Source organism: Myxine glutinosa, chromosome 12 (genome assembly GCF_964187855.1).
Source record: "Myxine glutinosa chromosome 12, kmMyxGlut1.1, whole genome shotgun sequence".
NCBI classification, from domain to species: domain Eukaryota; kingdom Metazoa; phylum Chordata; class Myxini; order Myxiniformes; family Myxinidae; genus Myxine; species Myxine glutinosa.
In genome coordinates, this window is record NC_136272.1 from 43,096,779 (window position 1) to 43,121,795 (window position 25,017).

Sequence of the window (25,017 nt, forward strand, 5' to 3'; positions counted from 1 at the left end):
CATTGATTGAAAAAACACTAAAAGAAATGAAACCACTTAAATTTTATATGGGGGTAAAATTAGAAATGACAAAGGATAAAGGAGTTATAGATACACCATACATGAGAACTGAGCCACACTTTATATCTTCATATCAAGATTTTAAAACATCAGGAGTCTATGATGAACTTATTAAACAAGAGCAAGATGTGGATAATTCAATCGTAGGAAGTGGATTTCAATATAGGAAAAATTATTTACATAGACATTCATATTCTTAAATCAGATCCTCTAAAAGCTTCTTCTTACATTGATTTACCCAGTGTTATCAAAAATAGAAAAGCAGTTATCAATATCAAAAATAAAGACAATAAATGTTTTCTCTGGTCTATTTTAGCACACTTACATCCTCCACATTTTCATGATGAAAGAGTATCTCATTATAAAAAATATGAGAATACATTAAATACGAAAGATCTAAAGTTTCCGATGACTTTAAATGATATTCCTAAATTTGAAAAGATGAATAATTTATCAGTTAATGTTTATGGTCTAACAGAAACAAACAACATTCAGGTTTTAAAGCTTTCTGACAATTGTAAACAAACTCATATGAATCTTCTATATTTTAATTCAGAGGAAAATTCACATTATACATACATCAAAGATATTGCTAAATTAATAAAACCACAAGTATGTAAAAGAACAAATAAAATATATATTTGTATGCGTTGTCTTAACTTCTTCCATACACAAGAAAGATTAGATAAACATTCAAATTATTGTGGTGAACATAAATCAACGGTAATCAACATGCCTAAAAAAGACTCAAAGATCACATTCAAAGATGAAAAGAAAACAATAAAACATCCATTTGTTATATATGCTGATTTTGAAAGTATTTTAGAAAAAATTGATCCTGCTTCTCCAGATCCAAAAGAATCATACACAAATAAATATCAAAAACATACTCCTTGTGGTTTTTGTTATTATATCAAATCATCCGTTGGTGATAAATATAACAAGTTAGAGATGTATAGAGGCTCAAATACCCCAGAGGAGTTTGTGAAACGACTAGAAAAAGACTGTGTTCGATTAACCAAGATAATGAGAGAAACCAATAAACCAATGTCCTTAACAAGGAAAGAAAAAAGGGAATTTATAAAAAACAATGTCTGTCATATTTGTGAGGAGAAAATTGGTAAAGGTCTAAAGGTTAGAGACCATTGTCATCTCACTGGTAAATATAGAGGTCCGGCTCATCAAAGTTGTAATATTAATTATCAACTCCCCTCTTTCATTCCTGTCTTTCTTCATAACAACGCTCATTATGATACACATCTATTTATCAAGGAACTCTCAAAGACTTCTGGAAGTATCTCAGCAATTCCAAACACGGATCAGAAATACATTTCATTCACAAAAACAATTCACACATCTCCTATTACTCATATCAGATTTCTTGATACATTTAAATTCATGGCAAGTCCATTGGTTAACTTGGTTCAAAATCTAAAAGAGTTTCCATGTCTTTCAGAGTATTTTTTAGATAAAGATTTTCTAACACAAAAGGGAATTTACCCCTATGACTATATGGACTCATTTGAGAGATTCAATGAAACACAACTTCCTTCAAAAGAAAATTTCTATAACAAATTAAACAACAGTAATATATCTGATAAAGATTATGCACACGCACAAAATGTTTGGGAAAAATATAACATCAAGAATCTTGGCGAATATCACGATTTGTATCTCAAAACTGATGTGCTTTTATTGGCCGATGTATTTGAAGCCTTTAGATCTGTTTGTCGCACTGGATATGGATTGGATCCTGCTCACTACTACACAGCACCTAGATTGGCCTGGAGTGCGATGTTGAAAATGACAAAACAAGCTTTGGATTTGATAACCGATGTTGATATGCTTTTGATGATTGAAAAGGCAAAAAGAGGTGGAATTTCACAAGTCTGCTCGAGTAGATACGCAAAAGCAAATAACAAATATCTTCCAAATTATGATCCAACGAAAGAGAGTTCTTACTTGATGTACTATGACGCGAACAACCTGTATGGCTGGGCAATGTCTCAGGCTCTTCCTTATGGAAAACTTAGATGGGTAAAGGAAAAAGACTACAAAAACGTTTTACAAGATGTATGTATCTCTACACAAAAAGAATTGGATGAAGAAAAAGTTGGTTATTATTTTGAAATTGATTTAAAATATCCAGAGGAACTCCATAACCTACACAAAGATCTCCCATTTGCTTGTGAGAAAGAAAGTCCAAAGAAAGAATGGTTGAGTGATTATCAACGATCGTTTGATATAGGTGAATCAACAGAAAAATTACTTACTACATTATATAACAAGAAAAATTATGTTCTACACCAAAGAAATTTGCGACAATATTTATCAAAAGGTCTAAGAGTAGAGAAGATCCATAGGTTTCTAAAGTTCAATCAAAGTCATTGGTTAAAGGGGTACATTGATTTTAATACACAAAGAAGAACAGAGTCAAAAACAGATTTTGAGAAAGACTTTTATAAATTGATGAATAATGCGGTCTTTGGTAAGACTATGGAGAATGTGAGGAAAAGACAAAATATCAGACTATCAACATCTTGGGAACAAGCATCAAAATTAATTAATAGACCGAGTTTTACTCGAGCTGAGGTCTTTACTGAGAACTTTTATGCGATCCATTTGATTAAAGAGAGTATTGAAATGAACAAACCTATTTATATTGGAACAACAATTCTTGATTTATCAAAGTCATTAATGTATGATTACTTTTATAATAACTTGAGGAAGAAATAGCAAAATGATGTTAATCTACTTTATATGGATACAGATAGTTTTATTTTGAAAATTAATACCAACGATGTTTATTCAGACATGAAAAGAGACATTAATATCTATGACACGAGTAATTACAGTCCAGAGAGTGAGTTGTTCTCTTCTAAAAATAAAAAGGTGATTGGAAAGTTCAAGGATGAATTAGGAGGAAATGTTATGAGTGAATTTGTGGGATTGAGGTCAAAGGCTTATGCTTATAAATACATTGTGAATAACGTTGAAAAGACTGATAAGAAGTTAAAAGGTGTAAAGAAAAATGTTATTAAAGAAACAATAAACTTTAAGGATTATTATAACTGTTTAACAACAAAGAAAGAAGAGTTTAGAAAGATTAATGGAATAAGAAGTTATAAACATCAATTATATTCAGAAGAGATAAATAAGAAAGCATTGGGGGCTTTTGATAAGAGGTTTATTTTAGAAAATGGAATTGATAGTCTCCCTTATGGTTATATAAGTATATAAGTGATAAGATATATATAAGTGATAAGATATATATGTGATAAGATATACATAAGTGATAAGATATATATAAGTGATAAGATATATATAAGTGACAAGTTAAAAAGGGGGGGTTGGGGATTTTAACGGGCTACCGCCGCCTTTTTTACTATTATATAAATGATAGAACCAAGTATCAACCAGACTAAAGAGAGGAGGTGTAATCAACCTTGGTATATAAATGGAAAACATAACGAATGTGAAAAATATCAAATAGGTATAATTGAAAAGGCAACTGGTAAAAAAGTTCACAAAACAAATAAGAGAATTAATTTAAATACCAGTGAGTTGGGTAAAAAAGATAAAAATATTTTTGAGTGGACAGAAAACTTTGATGGTTGTCAGGAAAATATATACATTAATTTTAAAATGGTATGTGGGAGAGGAGGCACTCAGACAAGAACATTGAGGGAGGTTTATCATTTTATTTTAGCTTAGTTAAAATATCTTGATAAAGAACGAAACTCAAACATATTTTTTGTTAATGTATTAGACGGTGAGGAGAGTGGCAAGAGAATTAAATTATTTCCCACGCATAAACAAATATTTGTAGGGTCGTTGTTTGAGTGGGTCAAAGATGATTCACCAGATGATATTAAGAGTAAAAGGTTAAAAGGTCCATAAGGTCAGAAGGATCACACAGAAGGACCATTGTTTAAGTTGTCTAATGAATAAGGATAACATGTCAAAAGGTTAGAAGGTTCGTAAAGAACAGGGTGAGAGAAATAGAGGTGTTTAGGGGCAATGAGGGAGGGGAAAAATTAACATGTAAGTCAATGGGAAAATGAGAGTGTCCCAGAAGCAACATATATACACTACTTCCATACATCCATCGAACCATTCGCATTTCCACCCTTTGTTGCTGCTCTACATTCATTACCCATGTCTCGCTCCCATAAATCACAACACTTCTCACATGCAGCATACACCTTTCCCTTCAGCTTCAACGACACTCCCCTCCTCATCAGCATGCCACTCAGTTCCCGAAACGCCTTCCATGCACATCTCACTCCAGCAACCGTTGCCGAGTCTGATCCACCTTCTCCTTTCAGCATGTCTCCGAGGTAGCAAAATGTTTTCACACCTTCCAGCTTCACACCGTCTCCAAGATCCAACTCAACATTTCCTCCATCTGCAGCTCCCTCTGCGCACACCTTACATTTGAATGTAGCTGCCACACTGGTTAATGATCCTCTCAGACCACCACATTTTTGAGGAACCCACTCAGCGCACATTGTACATTGAATGGAGTTCACTACGACACCCTTCCTGCACACAGCACATGGCCACTTCCCAGTTCTTTCCACCTCACCACATGCTTTACCACTTGCCATCACCTTTGTCTTTCCAATATTCACCTTCAGACCTTTTGTCTCCATACATTCCTTCCACTTGTTCATCTTTTCCTTCAGTCCATCCATACTTTCCGCAATCAACACCAGATCATCTGCATAGAACAACTCCCACGGTAAACCCTCCTTTACGTTCTGAGCCAGCACCTCCATCACAGCTACAAATAGTAGTGGACTTACTACCGACCCCTGATGCACTCCCACCTTCACCTCAAACTCACCACTGTTCCCGTCCTTCGTCCTTACAGCTGTGCACGCTCTTTTGTACATTGCCATCACTACTCTGATCAACCATTCCTCCACTCCTAACTTCCTCAATGCCCATGTCAATACTTTGCGTGGAACCCTATCGAATGCTTTCTCCAGATCAACAATCCCAAGAAACAACTTCTTCCTCTTCTCCGTGTACTTCTCCTGCAACTGCCTCACAATAAAGAGCGCGTCTGTCGTTCCTCTTCCTGGCATAAATCCAAACTGCATTTCGTCGATCTTCACCTTCCTCCTTATCCTCCTCTCCAACACCCTTTCCAATACCTTCATTCCATGCTCCAATAACTTTATCGCTCTGTACGAGCCACACTCCAGAGGGTCACCTTTCCCCTTGTATAGAGGGACGAGGGTACTCAGTTCCCAATCCACTGGAATGCGGCCTTCTTTCACCACCAGATTACAGATCTCTGTCATTCTCTTCACACCCCAACTTCCTGCTGCCTTCAACATATCTCCCACAACTCCCGTCGGCCCTCCCGCTTTTCTACTCTTCATTGCTTTTATCGCTTCCTCAACTTCCTTCTCAGTTATCTTCTCTGCCAGTCCTAAAACTGGGTTACTCTCTATGTTGCCATCCCATTCATTCTCTGTATTCAACAGCATTTCCATATATCTTTTCCATCTTCCTTTAATCTTGGTTCCACCAGGAATGACAATATCAAATGTTGAGTGAATATTTTCTGGGTTTTTTTCTGTTAAATGAATTAGTCACCCCTATGTTGATTGCATATACAAAATTTCATGAAAAAATGTTTTTTCCCAGAATCCCAGTGCCAAGTTTGAACAGAATTGGTCCATGGATGTCCAATAAATGGTTGGGGACACGTTTAAATAACAAAATGGCCACCAGTCGGCCATCTTTGATCACATCGCGAAACAAAAATGTGGATATGTATACCACCATGTATTGTCTTTGTGCCAAGCAGGAACAAAATCGGTCCATACATCTCTGAGATATGGTTGCGGATGCAAAGTAAGGACGGATGGACGAGACCCAATCCATAAGCCCTCGTTTCGGACCAAGTCCAACGGGGGCTAATAATAGCTGTACCAGGCCTATCCATGGAGTTCAACTAAACCGAAATATGGCCATGGAGGATGCGGCAATGACCATCTCCCTGACTTCCAGCTCACAACTCCAGGGAGGCTATCTGTGCGTTACCTACACACTCCTGCACATCTGGACAGATTTGGTCCAAATTTGTCACAGAGGTAAAAAGTTGTACTGGCCAGGTTTAAACAGGGTTTAGCAGCTCATTTGGCCACCGAGAATCCCCTGGGAAAAATAATAGGCTGTACACTTCCTCGTTGTTGCAGTTGGTTTGAATAATGACACCTTTGGTGAAGTTGAGCACTGCAGCACTGATTTAATTTACCTGGACAACTGCCTAACTGTCATCTTCTGTGGTTATTCTCACCACCACCATGGCTAGCTTTTCCCATCACTGGGGATAGGTAATTATGCTAGTCGGTCAATAAACTATAGTCTGTAAAATATTTTAAGAGTTAAATATTTTCCCATAATCACTTTTCTTTGCCATATGCAGCAGATCAACTTGCCCCAGTACATGTGGTAAGCCAAAACCACTGAAATGGCTCAACTTACCCCATCGATGGGTAACGTACCCCACAGCTCAACTTACCCCATCGATTCAATAGAGTGAATAGAGTTGAGAAACTCAAAGATAAGGCACTTGTGTGTATGTATCATAGACTCCTTTAGAGAAGGACTGGAACGTCCCATGCTCGGGGTTTGTAACTCGAGTCTGAAGGATTAACTGAAGTCCTGGGCTAAAATGACTTCTAGAAGGGCTAGAGACACGATCTCGGGGTAAAAATAGGGGTTTTTGAGGACGGCGAGTTCAATAGCGACATTTTCAACACCACCTGGGGTCATCTTCAAGGTCAAAAGGTCATATTTCAAGGTCAAATTAGTGAATTTTGGCAATTTTTGCCAGTTTTTTGGGTCTAACTCATAAACGGTGAGAGATGGCTGATTTATAATTAGAGGCAAGTTTGTAGAGCTGTCCAAATTTAATATATATTGTCATATATTATATTACACAAACATACAAACCATAGACTCCTTTCGAGAAGGACTGGAACATCATGACCTCGGGGTTTGTAACTTGAGTCTGAGTTCCCATTTTCTATCTCGTTTTCTATGAATGCCTCGTTTTCTATGCAAATACCACAGCACTTTACTATTGGATGGATTGGAATGAAATTGACATATGACATGTAATTTATGTAATAAAAAAAAAAAAAAAAAAAAAAAAAATAATAGTCTGTATTATAACAGATTAGTTTCCCTCGAAAAAATGATTTGAATATACATTATTTTTTTCCATTCGGCAACTTTCTTTTTAAACAATTTTGTTTTTTATTTTTTTGATTTGTGTATTAATTATTATTTATTTTAAAATTAATTGTGATATTTCACATTTAATATCAAAAATCAGCAAAATAATATGTTTCTCTTCTCTTTCAGAAACTGTCCAGCTGGTGATCTCACATGATCTTTGTTTTGTTTCCTGCTTTCATGACAAGATGCCACGTCGCTGCAGCTGCTTTGGCTGTAAAGGAAACTATGATGGGACGCCTTATGTAGAGGTCCTATCCTTCCCAAAAGATCCTGAGGAGAGGGAGAGATGGATATTGGCAATGCCGAATGAGAAAAAGCTTGAGGCGCTTGAAGGAGATATATATTTGTGAGACACATTTCAATTGTAAATGGGTGCCAGTTAAGGGTGGCAAGCGGCCCAAAGAACCCCCATCAATATTTCCTGGATTACCGAAATCAGTTTTGAAGCAGGTTACTTACTTCAGCCCCACGCCCAACATCATCTTCTACATCAGAATCAAGAACTAAGAAGGTGCATGCAGCTGCTGAGGCTGCAGACAAGATCCAAGATTTCGACCACTTCTGCGCCAAAATCAGCTCCTATTTTCCTGGCTTTAACGTCATAAAAGTCCAGAAAAACCTGTACCTATCAATAACTGACGCTACTGGACAAACTGTCAGGCAGTTCTTTCATTTCCAACAAATCAGCTCACCTTTTGGATTCCTATTCTTGAATAGAGTTGAGAAAGATGGCATTGAGGTGCCCAAACGACTTTTTCCTTTGCAAAAGAACAGCTTGCTCTCAAAACGGTCCCAGATTAGATCCATAACTGACCAGGTAAACACCTATGAGTACACAAGCCAGGAAATTCTTCAGCACGTAATAAGCCAGCTCTGCAAGACGACTGAGGCACACGACCTTCCTCATTTAACCTTCCTTCTGTCGCAGCTGCGGCATGTGTTCATACCTCCTGATGGTCGCCGATTTGATACCGATACTATGATTTTCGGAATGCAGCTTCACAACATATCACCCAGGATTCGTCGATCCGGCTTAATCATTCTACCATCAACAAAAAAGGTAAAACAGGTGCTTTCAAGTAGTCTGCAGGACTCCAACCTCAAAACGTTGTTCGACCAGCTTAAGCCGCAGCAGCGTTTGGTCAATTTAATGTTTGACGAGGTAAAGCTGGTCGAGACATTGCGATTTTCTGGAGGGCATGTTCTAGGATACGCTCAAAATGCTGGGTGACCATGAAATGCTTGCTTCACATGCTATGGTTGTTGAAGTTGCCTGCCATTTTGGTGGTCCACGCTATATTCTACGCATTTTGCCCTGCAAAAAACTAACTGCCAATCAGCTGAAGGAACTCCTCATCGAAGCTGCCTCAGCTGTAGTTGGTGCTGGCGGTACTGTGATTTCTTTGATATGTGACAATTGCAATACCAATCGCAGTGTTTATTCAAAACTTGGAGGACCGGGAAGTTGTCAAGTGCTATCGATTCAAGAGCAATCTATGTTCTTAGTGTACGACTACGTGCACATCTTCAAAAATGTTCGCAACAACTGGATTACTGTTGATGGCCAGACACTCATTTGTCGTACATGGCAATGAGTACAAAGCTTACTGGAGTGATATTCGGAAGCTTTATGAGATCGACCGAGCTACTCCTATTCGCTTAACCAAGCTGACGCACACCGCTGTTTTCCCCAAGCACCTTCAACGCCAGAGCGTACCCTTGGTATGTCAGGTGTTCAATGACAAGACTGTCGCTGCCTTAAAGACCTTCAAGGATTCACTGGGCATCAGCAAAGGCACCATCATTCTCACCCAGACAATGAGTGAGTGGTTCAAGATGATGAAGGTGAAAGACCGTTTCTCAGCTATCCATCTGCGCGACGAATCCAGACAGCCTTGGACAGCAGACTGTACAAGTTTCACTAGGTTGGAGGAGGCCTGCCAAATTATATCTACCTGCGCAGGGCAAGGAGGTGGTGGTCGTAAGCTGAAGCTAACTCGACAAACTGCTGAAGCCTTCACTGTGTCCACACGTAATAATGTGGATGCTGCCAAATTGCTTCTGGCAGAGAAAGACTGACTACGTTCTTCCTGCTATATTCGCGGATGAAGCCTTGGAAAAGTTTTTCGGCCAAGCCAGGCAAAGATGCGGTGGAAACTTCTACATCGACGTAGTTGACATGATGGCTGCAACTAAAATTGCAAATTTGCAGACACTCGTTAAGCATGACATTATGCCAGAATCTAGTTCTCGTGTGCTTGTTTGCAACAAGAATTGTGGTACTTCCATAAATCCAGATGAGCGAAGTGAACTCATTGACGAGATCACTCCTCATGACACTCAGGAACTCTTGAGGTCTGATGATGCCCTTAAGCATAAAGTTGTTTATTTGGCCGGATACCTTGTTCATAAATATGGTGATAGCACCAGTATGGAGGAGATCATGGATAATGAAGATGGTAACGAGGTGTCATCTGAGTTCCTAGATAATTTGAATAAAGCTGGACTGAGTGTGCCGACTATGTCAACCGTCTTCTTTGTACATAATGCCTATAATTTGCATGGCATGACTAAAATGCGTTGCCGCTTTCATTTTGCTGAGCTGTTATCCTTTGTAGATGCACCTTTAGCTAGTAATAATGCAGCATGTACTACTTTAGCTAACATTCGATTGAAAGCTCATGTCCTCAATGTCAGTGACAAAGAAAAGGCTGTGGGATGCCTCAGGAGGCAAGAAAAGCTCTCCAACTAGTGATAGACATAGACATAGTTGTAATAGACATTTTTTACAAAATATTATTGAAAAAAGGTGCATTGTTATTATTCGAATGTGTATTTGCTGTATGTTTGTATGTTTGTGTAATACGATATATGACAATATATATTAAATTTGGACAGCTCTACAAACTTGCCTCTTATTATAATCAGCCATCTCTCACCGTTTATGAGTTAGACACAAAAAACAGGCAAAAATTGCCACAATTCACTAATTTGACCTTGAAATATGACCTTTTGACCTTGAAGATGACCCCAGGTGGTGTTGAAAATGTCGCTATTGAACTCGCCGTCCTCAAAAACCCCTATGTTGACCCCGAGATCGTGTCTCTAGCCCTTCTAGAAGTCATTTTAGTCCAGGACTTAAGTTAATCGTGTCAACACTGCATTCAACATTCAACCCACAGCATTTAACCCCTGACTATCTCTTCTCCTTCTCCCTCCTTTTGCTTTAAATATTTCCCTATGGATTCTTGTCTTTTTGCAATTGTGGTTTTCATGTATTGTTATGCATTATGTTTTCCACTCTGTCGAAGCGCCTTTGGGCTACTTGAAAAGCGCTATACAAAATAAATGAATTATTATTATTATTATTATTATTATTATTAATCCTTCAGACTCAAGTTACAAACCCCGAGGTCATGACGTTCCAGTCCTTCTCTAAAGGAGTCTATGGTATGTATATATATATATTTTTTTCTCTTTTTTTCTTTCTTTTGTTACTGCTTCATGAAGACACTGGTGTTGATCCTGCATGACTGATTATTGTCCACAAACTGTACACTTGTACTTGCTGTGCAAAACAAGATATACGTCATATTGAAGCTTGAGGCTATCCAGAGGAAAGCAGCTCGTTTCCGTATGAACGATCATTAACAGAAAAGTAATGTTTCTGAAACGCTGAATGTCTTAGGTTGGGAAACACTTGAGAGGAGGATGAATAACTCAAAGCTGCATTTGATGTACAAAATCATCAACAGGAAACTTGGAATCAAAATGGAAAGTGTGCTGCAATTTACATGGAGTAACAGACCAACAAGAAGGACAGGTCAGAAATTAAGGAAACGATTTGTCAAGAAAGGTGCACAGAGATTCAGCCTCTTTCACCCTGCCCCTCTCCTCAAGACCTGGTAGGTCCATGTTCCATCTCCTGAAACCCACCCACATGGAGATAGCAGCCAACAAACTTTGTGTGCCCTCACACATCCACACACTATTGTCTAACAGAAATCATTAACACAACTAAAAATGTTTGAAATGATATCAAACTAAACAACGCACTGGCTAGTTAAACACAAACGGGTGCTCTTGTGCCCAAAATTATATTTACTATTTATTAAATCAGCAACTATGTGTACAATTTGAAAAACGGCAAGGGATGGAGGGACGGGTGGTGTAGCGATCAGATGCGTTGCCACCGTTTAGCTCACCTTTGCACACACAGGACACACCAACTTGGATTTGTATTGGCCTTGAAAAAGGTCCACAATAAAGGAATCGTTCCTCAGCTTGTGCTGATTCCAGGCCTCATCTGCCACTATCTGTCCGAGAGGATGATGGGACATGTGCACACAAAGCAGAACCTGCATCAACATTCATTGGAGTCGATCCACATAAAATCAACCAGTTAGTTCCAAGGAACATCACCATCTGACAATCTCAAAATTCGTATTTTTAGTATGTCTTATCTGAACACCTTTCATAAAAACCCCAAAGTTGTAGCACCACTCATCGTATTTTGGAAATTGCAGTTCTGGAGGTAGAGCCACCAATAAAAACGCATCTTTGTTGAAGGCATATTGCAGCAGCGGTAACTTTAAAACTGATCAACATTTATTGTACGCAAGAATAACTCGAAACAAGTTTTACCCTCAGACATGGTTCTTTGGTACACAGCAAATGAATTCAGATGGGAACACAACGTAAGCCACGCTCATGTCTATACTCAACCGTCTAATTCCCAATGAAGAAGAGGCAAACTCATCTCCTCTTTGATTCCCAGGATGTCTAGGTACGCCCGGATCAGTGAGACAAGCGTGTTCCACAGCCCATCTCACCATCACTACCACGGGCTCCCAAAACAACAACATAAATCATTCTCAGTAATTCGAGTAAAATGCAGTTTAAATACTGTATCCCTTCTTTTCCTCATGGCTAAGGATGTATCAAGCAATACAGCACACCGATGGTACGCATCAGGCTGACAGGGTACACATCAGGCAATTACTCAAGAACGATCAAGGTGATGAGCTCTGTATGTAGAGAATGCAATCAAAGTTAAACAAGCATTGGCAGCCTAACGGGACAGGCATGAAGTAGTGCACATCGAACCACATAGTACGACTTACAATCATTACCTCCACCACCGAAAGTTTTGGTTTCACCCCTGTCTATTTGTCTGTGAGCAGGGTATCTCAAAATGTTGTGGAAGGATTCAGGCGAAGTTTGGGGGACAGGTTGGGTGTGTCACAAGGATGAATTGATTTGATTTTGAAGATCCCAGTACTGGAATGTTAAGTGATTCTTCACCATTGAGAGATGGGGCCAAAAACGATATATAGCATGATATTTCATGCTATATATCGTTTCTTGTACATGAATGAATTATGGAAAGTCGTGAATGAATTATGACAAAACTAGTTGGATGACTTGGTTAGGTGACAAGAACAAGCCGATTACATTTTCGTGTTCGGATCCAGATCCGGTCTATCAGTGGGACAAAAACAAAAACTGTTCAGCCTGGCAGAGGCATGTGCTCTACATAGTGCCATACTAGTTGGATAAATGTTTACAGCCAGAAAACCGATTCACCACAGTGTGATGTGTGTATTGTTGGGGTTTTGAGAACCCTGCACTTGTAAATTGTTGTAAATATACCCTTTGTAAATAATTCTCTTTGTAAATACCTCCATTTCATTGTTAAGATCAAAGGTCGTCCCCTAGTTAGTCCATGAACAACACGTAGCGAACCATAAGCCCTCTTCGTAGTTATTTCATTATTATGTGTTTCAGGTAAGGCTGTGTTTCCAATAGTTTGACTCTACGTTGCATTAATCAAATAAGATAGGCCCCATTCCGTCCATTTGCTCTCCCTCTCCAAATTGTGGCACGTCGTTGCCAGCAGCCAGAACTCCATTACGCACGAGGCCAAGGACAGGAAAAAGGGGGCAGAACGCCGAGGAAGAGGCGTGGCCCTGTCATCAACCCACCAGGGGCGTGGTCGGTAAGCCCTAACCACCAACCAGCACCGCGGTGAGCGAACCGGTAGGCGTGTTCTCAGAGCTGGCGGCTTGATTTCGGAGAGAGCAATAAAAGCAACTGCAAGGGACTGCTTGAGAGAGTCGGTGAGAAGGAGAGACGGTGGAGAATTGGAGTTGGGAGAGAAGATGAGTGATCCCGCTGAAAGAGACAGAGGAAGAGCCGAGAGGACAAAAAGAGGAGTGTTCCAGCCGAACCGAAAGAGAGAGAGACGTGAGCGGGTGCTCGTATTGCGGCAATAGGCTGAGACCCTCTAGGCCCTATTGCCGGTCGGTGAGACGCGAAGCTCTTTGCCGGGTTTCGCCTCGAGCCCGGAGCGTGAACCGCGAGCGTGGACCTCAACGCCTGAACCATCTGCCCCGGACCTTCCTCCCGAACCATCTGCCTGGACTATTCTCCTCCTGCCATCTTTATCATTGCCATTTCTCCCATTCGTGTAAGTGTGTTCGTTCTGTCTGTATTGTCCTGGGGATAAGTTAAGCCTGTATAGTTAAGAATTGCCCTGTGTATCTACTTTCCCTTCTGTAAATTACTTTCGTTACTCGTCTTCTTTGGTTTTGTATATAATTAACAAGCGTTACGCCTAGGTCCCCCGTCGGTGAAGTGATGTGAGTTGACAAAGTTTAAGACGCAGAAAACATGCTATGATATGATATTTCGCTCACAAGTTTCAGACATACATGGAGGTGGCTATATTGGATTTTGACGTGGCCACCCAATTTTCAATAGCCTTCTTCCTTATGCCTAGATACACCCACACACCAGATTAGAAGTTGGTACTTCGCTTATTTTTCAAGATATTCATCTCAAGGTTCAGACATACATGGTGGTGGCCATCTTGGATTTTGACGTGGCGACCCAATTTTAAACAGAGTTCTTGCTTGTGCCTAGATACACCCACACACCAGATTAGAAGTTGGTACTTCGCTTATTTTTCAAGATATTTCGCTCACAAGGTTCAGACATATATATGGTGGCGGCCATCTTGGATTTTGACGTGGCGACGCAATTTTCAATAGCCGTCTTCCTTATGCCGAGATACACCCACACACCAAATTAGAAGTTGGTACTTCGCTTATTTTTCAAGATATTCATCTCACAAGGTTCAGACATACATGGAGGTGGCCATCTTGGATTTTGACGTGGCGACCCAATAGATACACCCACACACCAGATTAGACGTTGGTACTTCGCTTATTGTTCGAGATATTTCGCTCACAGGTTTCAGACATATATATGGTGGCGGCCATCTTTGATTTTGACGTGGCGACCAAATTTTCAATAGCGTTCGTCCTTATGCAGAGATACACCCACACACCAGATTAGAAGTTGGTACTTCGCTTATTTTTCAAGATATTCATCTCAAGGTTCAGACATACATGGCGGCGGCCATCTTGGATTTTGACGTGGCGACCCAATAGATACACCTACACACCAGATTAGACGTTGGTACTTCGCTTATTGTTCGAGATATTTCACTCACAAGTTTCAGACATATATATGGTGGCGGCCATCTTGGATTTTGACGTGGCGACCCAATTTTCAATAGTGTTCGTCCTTATGCAGAGATACACCCACACACCAGATTAGAAGTTGGTACTTCGCTTATTTTTCAAGATATTCATCTCACAAGGTTCAGACATGCATGGCGGCGGCCATCTTGGATTTTGACGTGGCGACCCAATTTTCAATAGCGTTCTTCCTTATGCCTAGATACACCCACACACCAGATTAGAAGTTGGTACTTCACTTATTTTTCAAGATATGCAGGTTACAAGGTTCAGACATACATGGCGGCGGCCATCTTGGATTTTGACGTGGCGACCCAATTTTAAACAGCGTTCTTGCATGTGCCTAGATACACCCACACACCAGATTAGAAGTTGGTACTTCGCCTATTTTTCAAGATATTTTACTCACAAGGTTCAGACATATATATGGTGGCGGCCATCTTGGATTTTGACGTGGCGACCCAATTTTCAATAGCGTTCTTCCTTTTGCCGAGATACACCCACACACCAAATTAGAAGTTGGTACTTCGCTTATTTTTCAAGATATTCATCTCACAAGGTTCAGACATACATGACGGCGGCCATCTTGGATTTTGACGTGGCGACCCAATTTTCAATGGCGTTCTTCCTTATGCCTAGATACACCCACACACCAGCCAAAATTTTATTTAATACCACCAAATTGAAGTCGTGCCATGGATGATCAAGGTGATCAGGTGCCGGTAGGGGAGAATGGGGGGTTAGAGGCAATCCAGGACCCCAGGGAGGAATTGGGAGAGAGAGAGGAGGAGAGAGAGGAGGAGAGCGATGAGGATGCGGTAGAGGGGGTTGCAGGCGCACAAGATGGCGGCGCCTCGCACGAGGTTGGAGGCGCAAAAAATGGTGCCGTGCACATGGTCGCGGCAGCCGCGCCCACGGCACCGATGGACTGGGGCCTATTCATGGCGCAAATACAGGCCTTCATAGTCAAAACGGAGGGAATGGAAAGCAGAACGAGTGAGAAATTGGGAGGCCAAATTGGAGCAATGAGGGACGAAGCAAGGGGTACCAGTGAACAATTGGGAAGCCAAATCGGGGAAGTGAGAAATGACCTAGGAAGCAAATTGGAGCAATTAGACAATAAATTTGAGGGGTTAGACAACACATTTGAGGGGTTAGACAGCAAATTGGAGCGAATAGGTAAATTTGGGGACAGAATTGGTGAGAGCATACAAAGATGTGGGGAGAGCATGGATCGCATGTTGAGCGGGAGGGGCACACGGGTGCACGACGAGGTAACACGGCTTGAGGAGCGCAAGAAAAGCGAGGTGGAGCAAAGCGCAGGTAACTGGACGGGGGTAGAAATTGCGACCCGGGGTATGGGGAAGCCGGCGACCGCCGAGGTAGAAATGGAAATTTTATTCGGACCAGCGGTCGTCGAGGGAAATAAAAAAGAAATTAAGTCCGAATCATTCGAAGCAGTAGTGGAAATTGGAATTGGAGAGACCGCAGATGTAGAAAAGCACTCGCGGCAGGGAGAAATGGAAAACGCACAAAGTCTGAATTCACATCCTGATGCCGTACTTGCTAATCCTTATAAAGATTTGCAGGTGCGTGTGGAGCGAAGAAGAAGAACCCCGAAGGCGGGCTGTGTATGGTGCGAAGAGGTTTTTCGGCAAAGTGTTTGGCGCGAAAAGAATTTTCGCGTGCTTGGGATCGAGGTGTAACCCGGGCACTCGTAAAAGGTCCGTGGTGCGTGTTATGGATGGCAATGGCACGCGTGTGAGGAAAAGGTGTGTGAAGGTGAACGGCACGCATGTACGAATGGCGTCGGAGTGCGAGTGTGTTACCAAGAGCGAGGGAGAGTGCACGACAGAGTATGGGAGTGATACCGAGTGCGAGCGAGAATGCACGTCGGAGTGTATGTGTGATGAGAGTGACACGAAGAGTGAGATGGATGAGGAGCGGGTGTGAGGATGCACGCTTGGAATGGTTGAGAGTGTGCGAGAACGCACACCTGAGTTGGTTGTGGCGCGTGTGCGGGGGGGCACATCGGAGCGCATGAGTGGGTGGATGCAAGAGTGCACCCCCATGAGTGGTACGGAGTACGCACCGGGAGAGTGTGCGCAAGAAGGTGCGCGAGAGGTGTGGTGTGTAACAGGGTGTGCGAATGGTGGAATGGGTGCGCGAGAGTGTGTGGTGAGCGTTATGAGTAGACCGGAGTATGGAGCGAAAGAGAACACACGAGCGAGTACAGTGGTAGAATGCGTGGGATGTACGAGAGGCGCTGAGACGCCGGGCTTGGTGAGTGTAAAAGGGGTCGCGTATGCGTGTGAGCATGCGAGTAAGGCATCGACGTTAAACGGGATAGCAGCTAGACCGACGTTTAACCGACGTGAGCTCTCGGTCCATGCCGGGCTGTGGGTATTGCGGGAGCCAGTGGGGATCGGTGCAACGTCGCTTCTGTTCGGAGCGTCGTGCACGATCCGGGCCGGGCCCCGCACGGTCGAGTCCGGGCCTTGCCGGGCAAGGCAACCGGTCCGGTTTGAGGGAAGGTAGGAGGGATCGGAGCGGCGCCCCCTTGTGGTTGCGGCGTTCCGGCCGGGCAAGGTTGGCCCACCGCGCATGGGAGCGAAAGGCCCTGTGTAGTGATGGTGCTTTGAACCTCGGCCCAACCAAACCTCCTCCCCTGAACCGAATGCCGGACGGACCCAACCTGCAGGCGACCAAACCACCCGAATTCATTGCTCGGCTTTGCGAAGCCGAGTTTTAATAATGTAATGACGCACCGAGGCTCAGAATAATGGACGAATAGGGATAGGGAATTTGATTGGCAAATTGGATTGGTAAATTTGATTGGCGAAGATACAACAACATGCATTTTAAAGGCCATTTTCCCTGCTAGAGCGGGGGTTAGCCTTGGGGTCCCCATGACAATCTTCTCCATTTGAGTTCTCTTCTCCACAATCTTCCACAATCCACAATCTTCTCTTCCACAAGTCCACAATCTTCTCCATGGCGAAGATGATTGGCAAAATTTGATTGGCAAAAATTGGATGGGCAAAATTGATAATGGGAGATGCCCGATGTAGAGGGATGGTAAATCCACCATCCCTCACATCCACCCGGGCACATGAGCTATAGATTGTGGGGTTTGGCAGTGTAAGCTCGCCGAGGGCGGGTTAGGATAAAATGATAGGGATTTAGAAATGACTTTAGGCAACGGTAGAATTAAGTAGTGACTTTCATACAGGTAAAGAGGGGACGTAGAGAGGTTAGATGGTTGTTAATGACGTGGTATGTGCAATAGTGTAAGGGATGACTGAGGATGCACTAAGTTAGAAGGGCACCAGGTAGTTTAGATGATGCAGTTGTGTTTGTGGTGAGTGATGAAATGAGGAATTGGTATGAAAGTGCACGGTAGTGCTGGTTATGAAATGAGGAATTGCTCGTGAGAGATGTGTGTGTGTGTGTGTGTAGAGAGCGTATTGAGCAGAGTATTGTGAAAGGGGGTGATTGTGCATTGTATGGAGTGAATGGTCCCAGAGGAAGGAGGGTGCAGGGAGCACCAGGTGTGATGGAACAGGTGTGCAAATGAACAGGTGTGCAAGTGAACAGGTGTGCAAGTGAACAGGTGTGCAAGTGAACAGGTGTGCAAGTGAACAGGTGTATGGAGAATGGTTGAATGAAATAACTGGTCTGGAGTAAATGGAGTATGGGATGGATGGTGTGGAGTGAGTATGGTGGAAAATGTGGAGTGGAAGTGCATGGTGCGAAGGTGTGAATGGGGGAATGGGGGGAAAGGTGGACCCCCTTCACGAATATCCGGGGAGGGTAGTTTAAGAGTTAGGCAGAGGGTATAGGTAAATTGTGGTTGGATATTGGCATCTGTGGTGCGTGTGGTAGAATGGTGTTTGGATGGGTGCATTAGTGAAGTGGAAATGGCTGGGCGTGTGGCCTGTTAGTGTGTGTGTGGTTAAATGGGCAATCCGCCACTGTGAGGATGTCGGCCAGGTGAAGCCGGAGGTGGGCTCTGGGAGCCGGTAGAGTTGTTCAATGGGGCCCGAGGATCCGGAGGACGGACCCGGGTAGCCCAGTGCCAGAGAGGGCACCGAGTGGGGAGAGTGCCAGAGGGCCTTCCCCAGTTAGATAGGTTAGGGTAAGGAGCAGGTAAGCTCGGAGGCAACTGCAGTGGCGGAGGTGTGCAGGTGAGCGGACCTGCTGGGAGCGCCACACGACCCAGTCCTGAAATTGTGCAAAGGCACAGGGAGTTGAATCGGGGGAGTGAGACCCCAAATTGATGAGCACCACAGTTTGGTCAATGGGAGTTCGGTTTTTAGAACCGCATAGAGTAAAGTGGCCAATGGTTTGGCAGGGAAAGACCCCGGGTAGTGTAAAGAACGTTAAAGTCATTTAGAGGATAGTTAGGATTGAAATCTCCTCGCACCATCTGCATCCACTCACCTGAGGTGATAACAGGACTCCACACCAGGTGATTTGTTGCAAATGTTTTTGGGAATGTGAGACACATCATGACGTGGGTGTGACTGTGTTGTTGTTCCATCTCTTCCTCCTTTAGAGGGATTGATGATGAATTGGGTGATGGCAAATTTGGTTAGAAATTGGGATTGTGGATGAATTTGGTATTAGGGGAGATATGGGGAGGACGAGACGTAGTGACGAATTTGTAAATGTGTAAATTTTGTAAATATGGGGTAAGGGCAAGGGTAGAGTAGGTGACAGGGGGGGTGACGTACGATAGGGACGGGCTTTCTCCGCTCGCTCCCCATGCGCACCTCACTCTGCATTGCCTTGTTTTAATGTGTACCCTTGCGCCATTACCCATCGCTAACTCTGCTTTGTCTTCCTCCCCACCCATGGACCGTGGTCTTGGGCACTGAGGGAAAAGTGTGCAGGCGTCGCAGTTGTGTGCCCGCATTCCCGCTGCCAGCTGCCTGGACCGATGCACCACTTTATGGACCGCACGACTTGCGGCCTAAGCACCACTTTATGGACCGCACGTTTCTGCGGCCAAGCACCACACATATGGACCACACGTTTGTGGCATGACCCCTCTACTGGGACCGGCCATAGTGGCCAGAAGTCTTCGCTTGCGGACCTCGGTGAGGTGGCACTAAGCCATGCAGGTGGACCACCACAGTTGGCCCCTGGCTGGCCATAATTTAAAAACAAAACGGACGCATTGTGTGCCTTTTTTTTATTATCCATCAAATAGGCTGCAAGCAAGAACAAGATCAAGAAAAACAACATCAAGACCATCGGCCCAGCAGAGCGAAGAAGACGTCCGGCACCATTCATTTGACATTGGGAATGTATGACTGTGCACTGGATGGTGCTTGGGGGTGCTCGTCATTGGTGCTTTGGTGCTTTTTGGTGTTTTTGGTGCTTGCATGCTCGGGGATGCATTGCAATATCAATTCTGCATCCCCGGGCATGTGAGGGTGGTGTATCGGTGCAGTGCAGTGCATGCTTTTCCTCCCTCCCGCAGGATTCTTTTTGCTTCCCAAGAAAGACAGGTCCTGGGTTGCAGTGTAAATACAAATAGTGTCTTGTAAATAATGCTCCCCACCGGCTTAATGTTTAGCTTGAAAATACAGACTTGGCATTTAATATGGAATATTTTATTTGTGGGGGTGAACTTACTTTTCAAGATGTCTTAGAACCAAAAGTTCATTGGAATTATGTTGAAATTATTCTAGATTTTGTTAATGTGACCTTTAAAAGAAACAAAAACCACATTTGACATTTCGAAACAAATAAATTGATCCTTGAAAGTGATGTAAACTGATATCGAACTAAATTCATGGACAGTACTGTGTTAAACTTCTGTACGTTTTCCAGAAGTATCTCTTTATTTTGCACATTAGCCAATTTTTTTTTAACAAAAACAAAAGTTAAATTACGACTGGGATTACGGACAGTAAAATTACAGTTCAGTACTTTGTGTAACCCCCACGAGCATTAAGGAGAGCACGTAAAAGGTTGAGGCATGCTGTTCACGAGATTTGCCAAGGTTTGGACAGGAATTGCTTGCCATGCAGTGACAATAGCCTGCTGCAATTGACGCACAGAGGTCGGCTGCTGGTCCAAGTGGTTGATTTGACGCGTTAATTCTGCCCACAAGTTCTCTATCGGATTCATATCTGGGGACATGGCAGGCCACTCCATATGCTCGACACCACGGTCAGCAAGAAAGTGTTGGATCATGCGAGCATGATGAGGCCGTGCATTGTTATCTTGGAAGACAAAGTTTCCTCGAAAGGCTGCACGAGCAAATGGAAGCAATGTTTCTTCCAGAATGGCCCTGTACTTGAACTGGTTCAGGTTTCCATTCAGAACAACCAGGTCAGTTTTGCCCCCTGCATGAAAAGCTGCCCAAACGGTCACCCCACCACCTCCAGCTTGGACTCTTGGCATTATACAATCTTTGTTGTAGGCTTCATGCACTTATCTGCGCACTCGGACGTGGCCATTTTGACGATAGACCAGAAATCTAGACTCGTCACTGAAGATCACGTGATTCCAGTGTCCTGGCTGCCATTGACGGTGCTCTCTGGCCCACTGCAATCGGTGCTGGCAGTGTTGTCTGGTCAGGCGTGGCTTTCTCAGGGGACGCCTGGCACGATAACCTGCTTGAACCAGTCGTTGGTTGACTAGCCTTCTGGATACAGGCACATTTGTCAGTTGCTGCCACTCGGCCCTAAGCCGATTAGCTGACTTGGTATGGCCATTGTGGACTAACCGGTGCAGCTGGCGATCATCCCTCCTTGTGGTTCTGCGGGGATGTCCTGGCCTCGGTATTGGAGTAGGGACACCCCTCTGAGCATTTCGTTTCAGGATCTTTGACACCTGACCTTGAGTGATGCCATACTGCCGAGCAATAGCACGCTGTTTCATGCCGTAATTTCGTAAAGCCACCACTCCATGACAAACAGCATTGTCGAGTTGACGGACCATCTCCAGAGGAAGCGGCAATAACTTTTGAAGATGTGCAGCAGTTGTTTTCCACTAATACAGAACGCAACAACCATTGTATACCCGACTGTGAATCCAATCATCAAATGCACCTGTCCGTACATTTTGCCACGCCACCTGTGATATAATCCTGTTGTTGACTTCTTGCTGCGACAGACAATCAGTGACATGGTTCTTTGAACAAATAAATCACCAAAGTGTAAAAGAAACTCACCAGATTGATATACTGAGTTAAGAAAGTAAACCCAAGTCAAGAAAAAATATATATTCCATATTAAATGCCAAGTCTGTAATTCCGCAATTCGGTTATCCTGTGGGTGTGAATCTGTTAGGTAGGATGCAACGTAGCAGGGGGACATACATAATTGTGTTTAAAACTGTCGCACTCAGGGTAAGGTTAATAGTAGAGGGTAACTACATCTGAGTGTCACATTAAGTGAAAGTTTTGTCGGCCCGGGCCGTGCCTGGAGGAATGAGGGTGCTGTGTTGGGGTTTTGAGAACACTGCACTTGTAAATTGTTGTAAATATACCCTTTGTAAATAATTATCTTTGTAAATACCTGCATTTCATTGTTAAGATCAAAGGTCGTCCCCTAGTTAGTCCATGAACAACACGTAGCAAACCATAAGCCCTCTTCGTCGTTATTTCATTATTATGTGTTTCAGGTAAGGCTGTGTTTCCAATAGTTTGACTCTACATTGCATTAATCAAATAAGATAGGCCCCATTCCGTCCATTTGCTCTCCCTCTCCAAATTGTGGTACGTCGTTGCCAGCAGCCAGAACTCCATTACGCACGAGGCCAAGGACAGGAAAAATGGGGCGGAACGCCAAGGAAGAGGCGTGGCCCTGTCATCAACCCACCAGGGGCGTGGTCGGTAAGCCCTAACCACCAACCAGCACCGCGGTGAGCGAACCAGTAGGCGTGTTCTCAGAGCTGGCGGCTTGATTTCGAAGAGAGCAATAAAAGCAACTGCAAGGGACTGCTTGAGAGAGTCGGTGAGAAGGAGACTCGGTGGAGAGTTAGAGTTGGGAGAGAAGATGAGTGATCACGCTGAAAGAGACAGAGGAGGTAGAGCCGAGATGACCGCAGATGAGTGATCCAGCTGAAAGAGACAGAGGAGGAAGAGCCGAGAGGCCAAAGAGAGGAGTGATCCAGCCGAACCGAAAGAGAGAGAGAGAGACGTGAGGGGGTGCTCGTATTGCGGCAATAGGCCGAGACGTCAAAATTCCACCACGTCAAAATCCAGGATGGCCACCGCCATGTATGTCTGAACCTTGTGAGTGGAATATCTTGAAAAATAAGCGAAGTAGCAATTTCTAATCTGGTGTGTGGGTGTATCTAGGCATAAGGAAGAACGTTATTGAAAATTGGGTCGCCACGTCAAAATCCAAGATGGCCACCACCATATATATGTCTGAACCTTGTGAGCGAAATATCTTGAAAAATAAACGAACTACTAAATTCTAATCTGGTGTGTGGGTGTATCTTCGCATAAGGAAGAACGCTATTGAAAATTGGGTCGCCACGTCAAAATCCAAAATGGCCACCGCCCTGTATGTCTGAACCTTGTGAGCGGAATATCTTGAAAAATAAGCGAAGTAGCAACTTCTAATCTGGTGTGTGGGTGTATCTAGGCATAAGGAAGAGGGTGTGTCTAGGCATAAGGAAGAACGCTATTGTAAATTGGATCGCCACGTCAAAATCCAAGATGGCCACCACCATATATATGTCTGAACCTTGTGAGCGAAATATCTCGAAAAATAAGTGAAGTACCAACGTCTAATCTGGTGTGTGGGTGTATCTAGGCATAAGGAAGTATGCCATTGAAAATTGGGTCGCCAAGTCAAAATCCAAGATGGCCACCACCATATATATGTCTGAACCTTGTGAGCACAATATCTTGAAAAATAAACGAACTACTAACTTCTAATCTGGTGTGTGGGTGTATCTCCGCATAAGGAAGAACGCCATTGAAAATTGGGTCGCCACGTCAAAATCCAAGATGGCCGCCTTGCGTCGTCCACTTTGTCAACTCGCATCACTTCACCGACGGGGGACCTAGGTGTAACGCTCGTCTCTCTTTACTCTCCCCTCCTCCCCCTTCTTATTCTCCTCTTCCTCCACCCTTTCTTCCCCTCCTTCTTCCCCCCTAGCTACCTCCCCTTCTTCCCTCCTTTCTATCTTTCTCCTTTCCTTCTTCCACTTTTCCTTCTTCCCCTTTTCATTCTACCCCCTTTCTTTCTTCCCCCGTTGTTCCCCCCCCTTTCTCCCCTCCCCTTTCTTCTACCACTTTCTCCCCCCCCCCTTTCTTCCACCATTTCTCCCCCTCCCCCCATTTCTGTCCCCATTTATCACCCCCTTTCCCAACACTTTCTCCTCTTACTGCTTTCTCTCGTCTCTATGCCTTTTCTCCGATCTTGCCTTCTCCTCACTCTCTTCTCTTTCTCTCCCCCCCCCCCCCCTCCTCCTCCTCCTCCTCCTCCTCCTCCTCCTCCTCCTCCTCTCTCTCTCTCTCTCTCTCTCTCTCTCTCCTCTCTCCCTTGTCGTCCTATTCCCATTCTTGAGGAATTCATTCTTGTCCCTCATTATATTCTTTCTCTCTCATTCTTTCTCTCATTCATTCATTCTTTCTTTCTTTCTTTCTTTCTCCTCTCTCTCTCGTTCTCCTCTCTCTCGTTCTTCTCTCTCTCTCTCGTTCTCCTCTCTCTCTCTCTCTCGTTCTCCTCTCTCTCTCTCTCTCGTTCTCCTCTCTCTCTCTCTCTCTCGTTCTCCTCTCTCTCTCTCTCTCGTTCTCCTCTCTCTCGTTCTCCTCTCTCTCGTTCTCCTCTCTCTCTCTCTCTCGTTCTCCTCTCTCTCGTTCTCCTCTCTCTCTCTCTCGTTCTCCTCTCTCTCTCTCTCGTTCTCCTCTCTCTCTCTCTCGTTCTCCTCTCTCTCTCTCTCTCTCGTTCTCCTCTCTCTCTCTCTCTCTCTCTCTCGTTCTCCTCTCTCTCTCTCTCTCGTTCTCCTCTCTCTCTCTCTCTCTCTCTCTCTCGTTCTCCTCTCTCTCTCTCTCTCGTTCTCCTCTCTCTCTCTCTCTCGTTCTCCTCTCTCTCTCTCTCTCTCTCTCTCTCTCTCTCTCTCTCTCTCTCTCGTTCTCCTCTCTCTCTCTCTCTCGTTCTCCTCTCTCTCTCTC

General features: G+C 43.5%; 1 protein-coding gene across 1 annotated transcript in view; it reads right to left on the minus strand.

Moving 5' to 3' along the window:
* Nucleotides 1-25,017, minus strand: part of USP19 (ubiquitin specific peptidase 19) — a gene marked incomplete in the record, with an annotated part of 203,680 nt that overhangs the window by 123,788 nt on the left and 54,875 nt on the right. Inside the window, 1 exon segment of the mRNA XM_078766316.1 lies at nucleotides 11,529-11,639. Coding sequence (XP_078622442.1) covers nucleotides 11,529-11,639 — 111 coding nt within the window.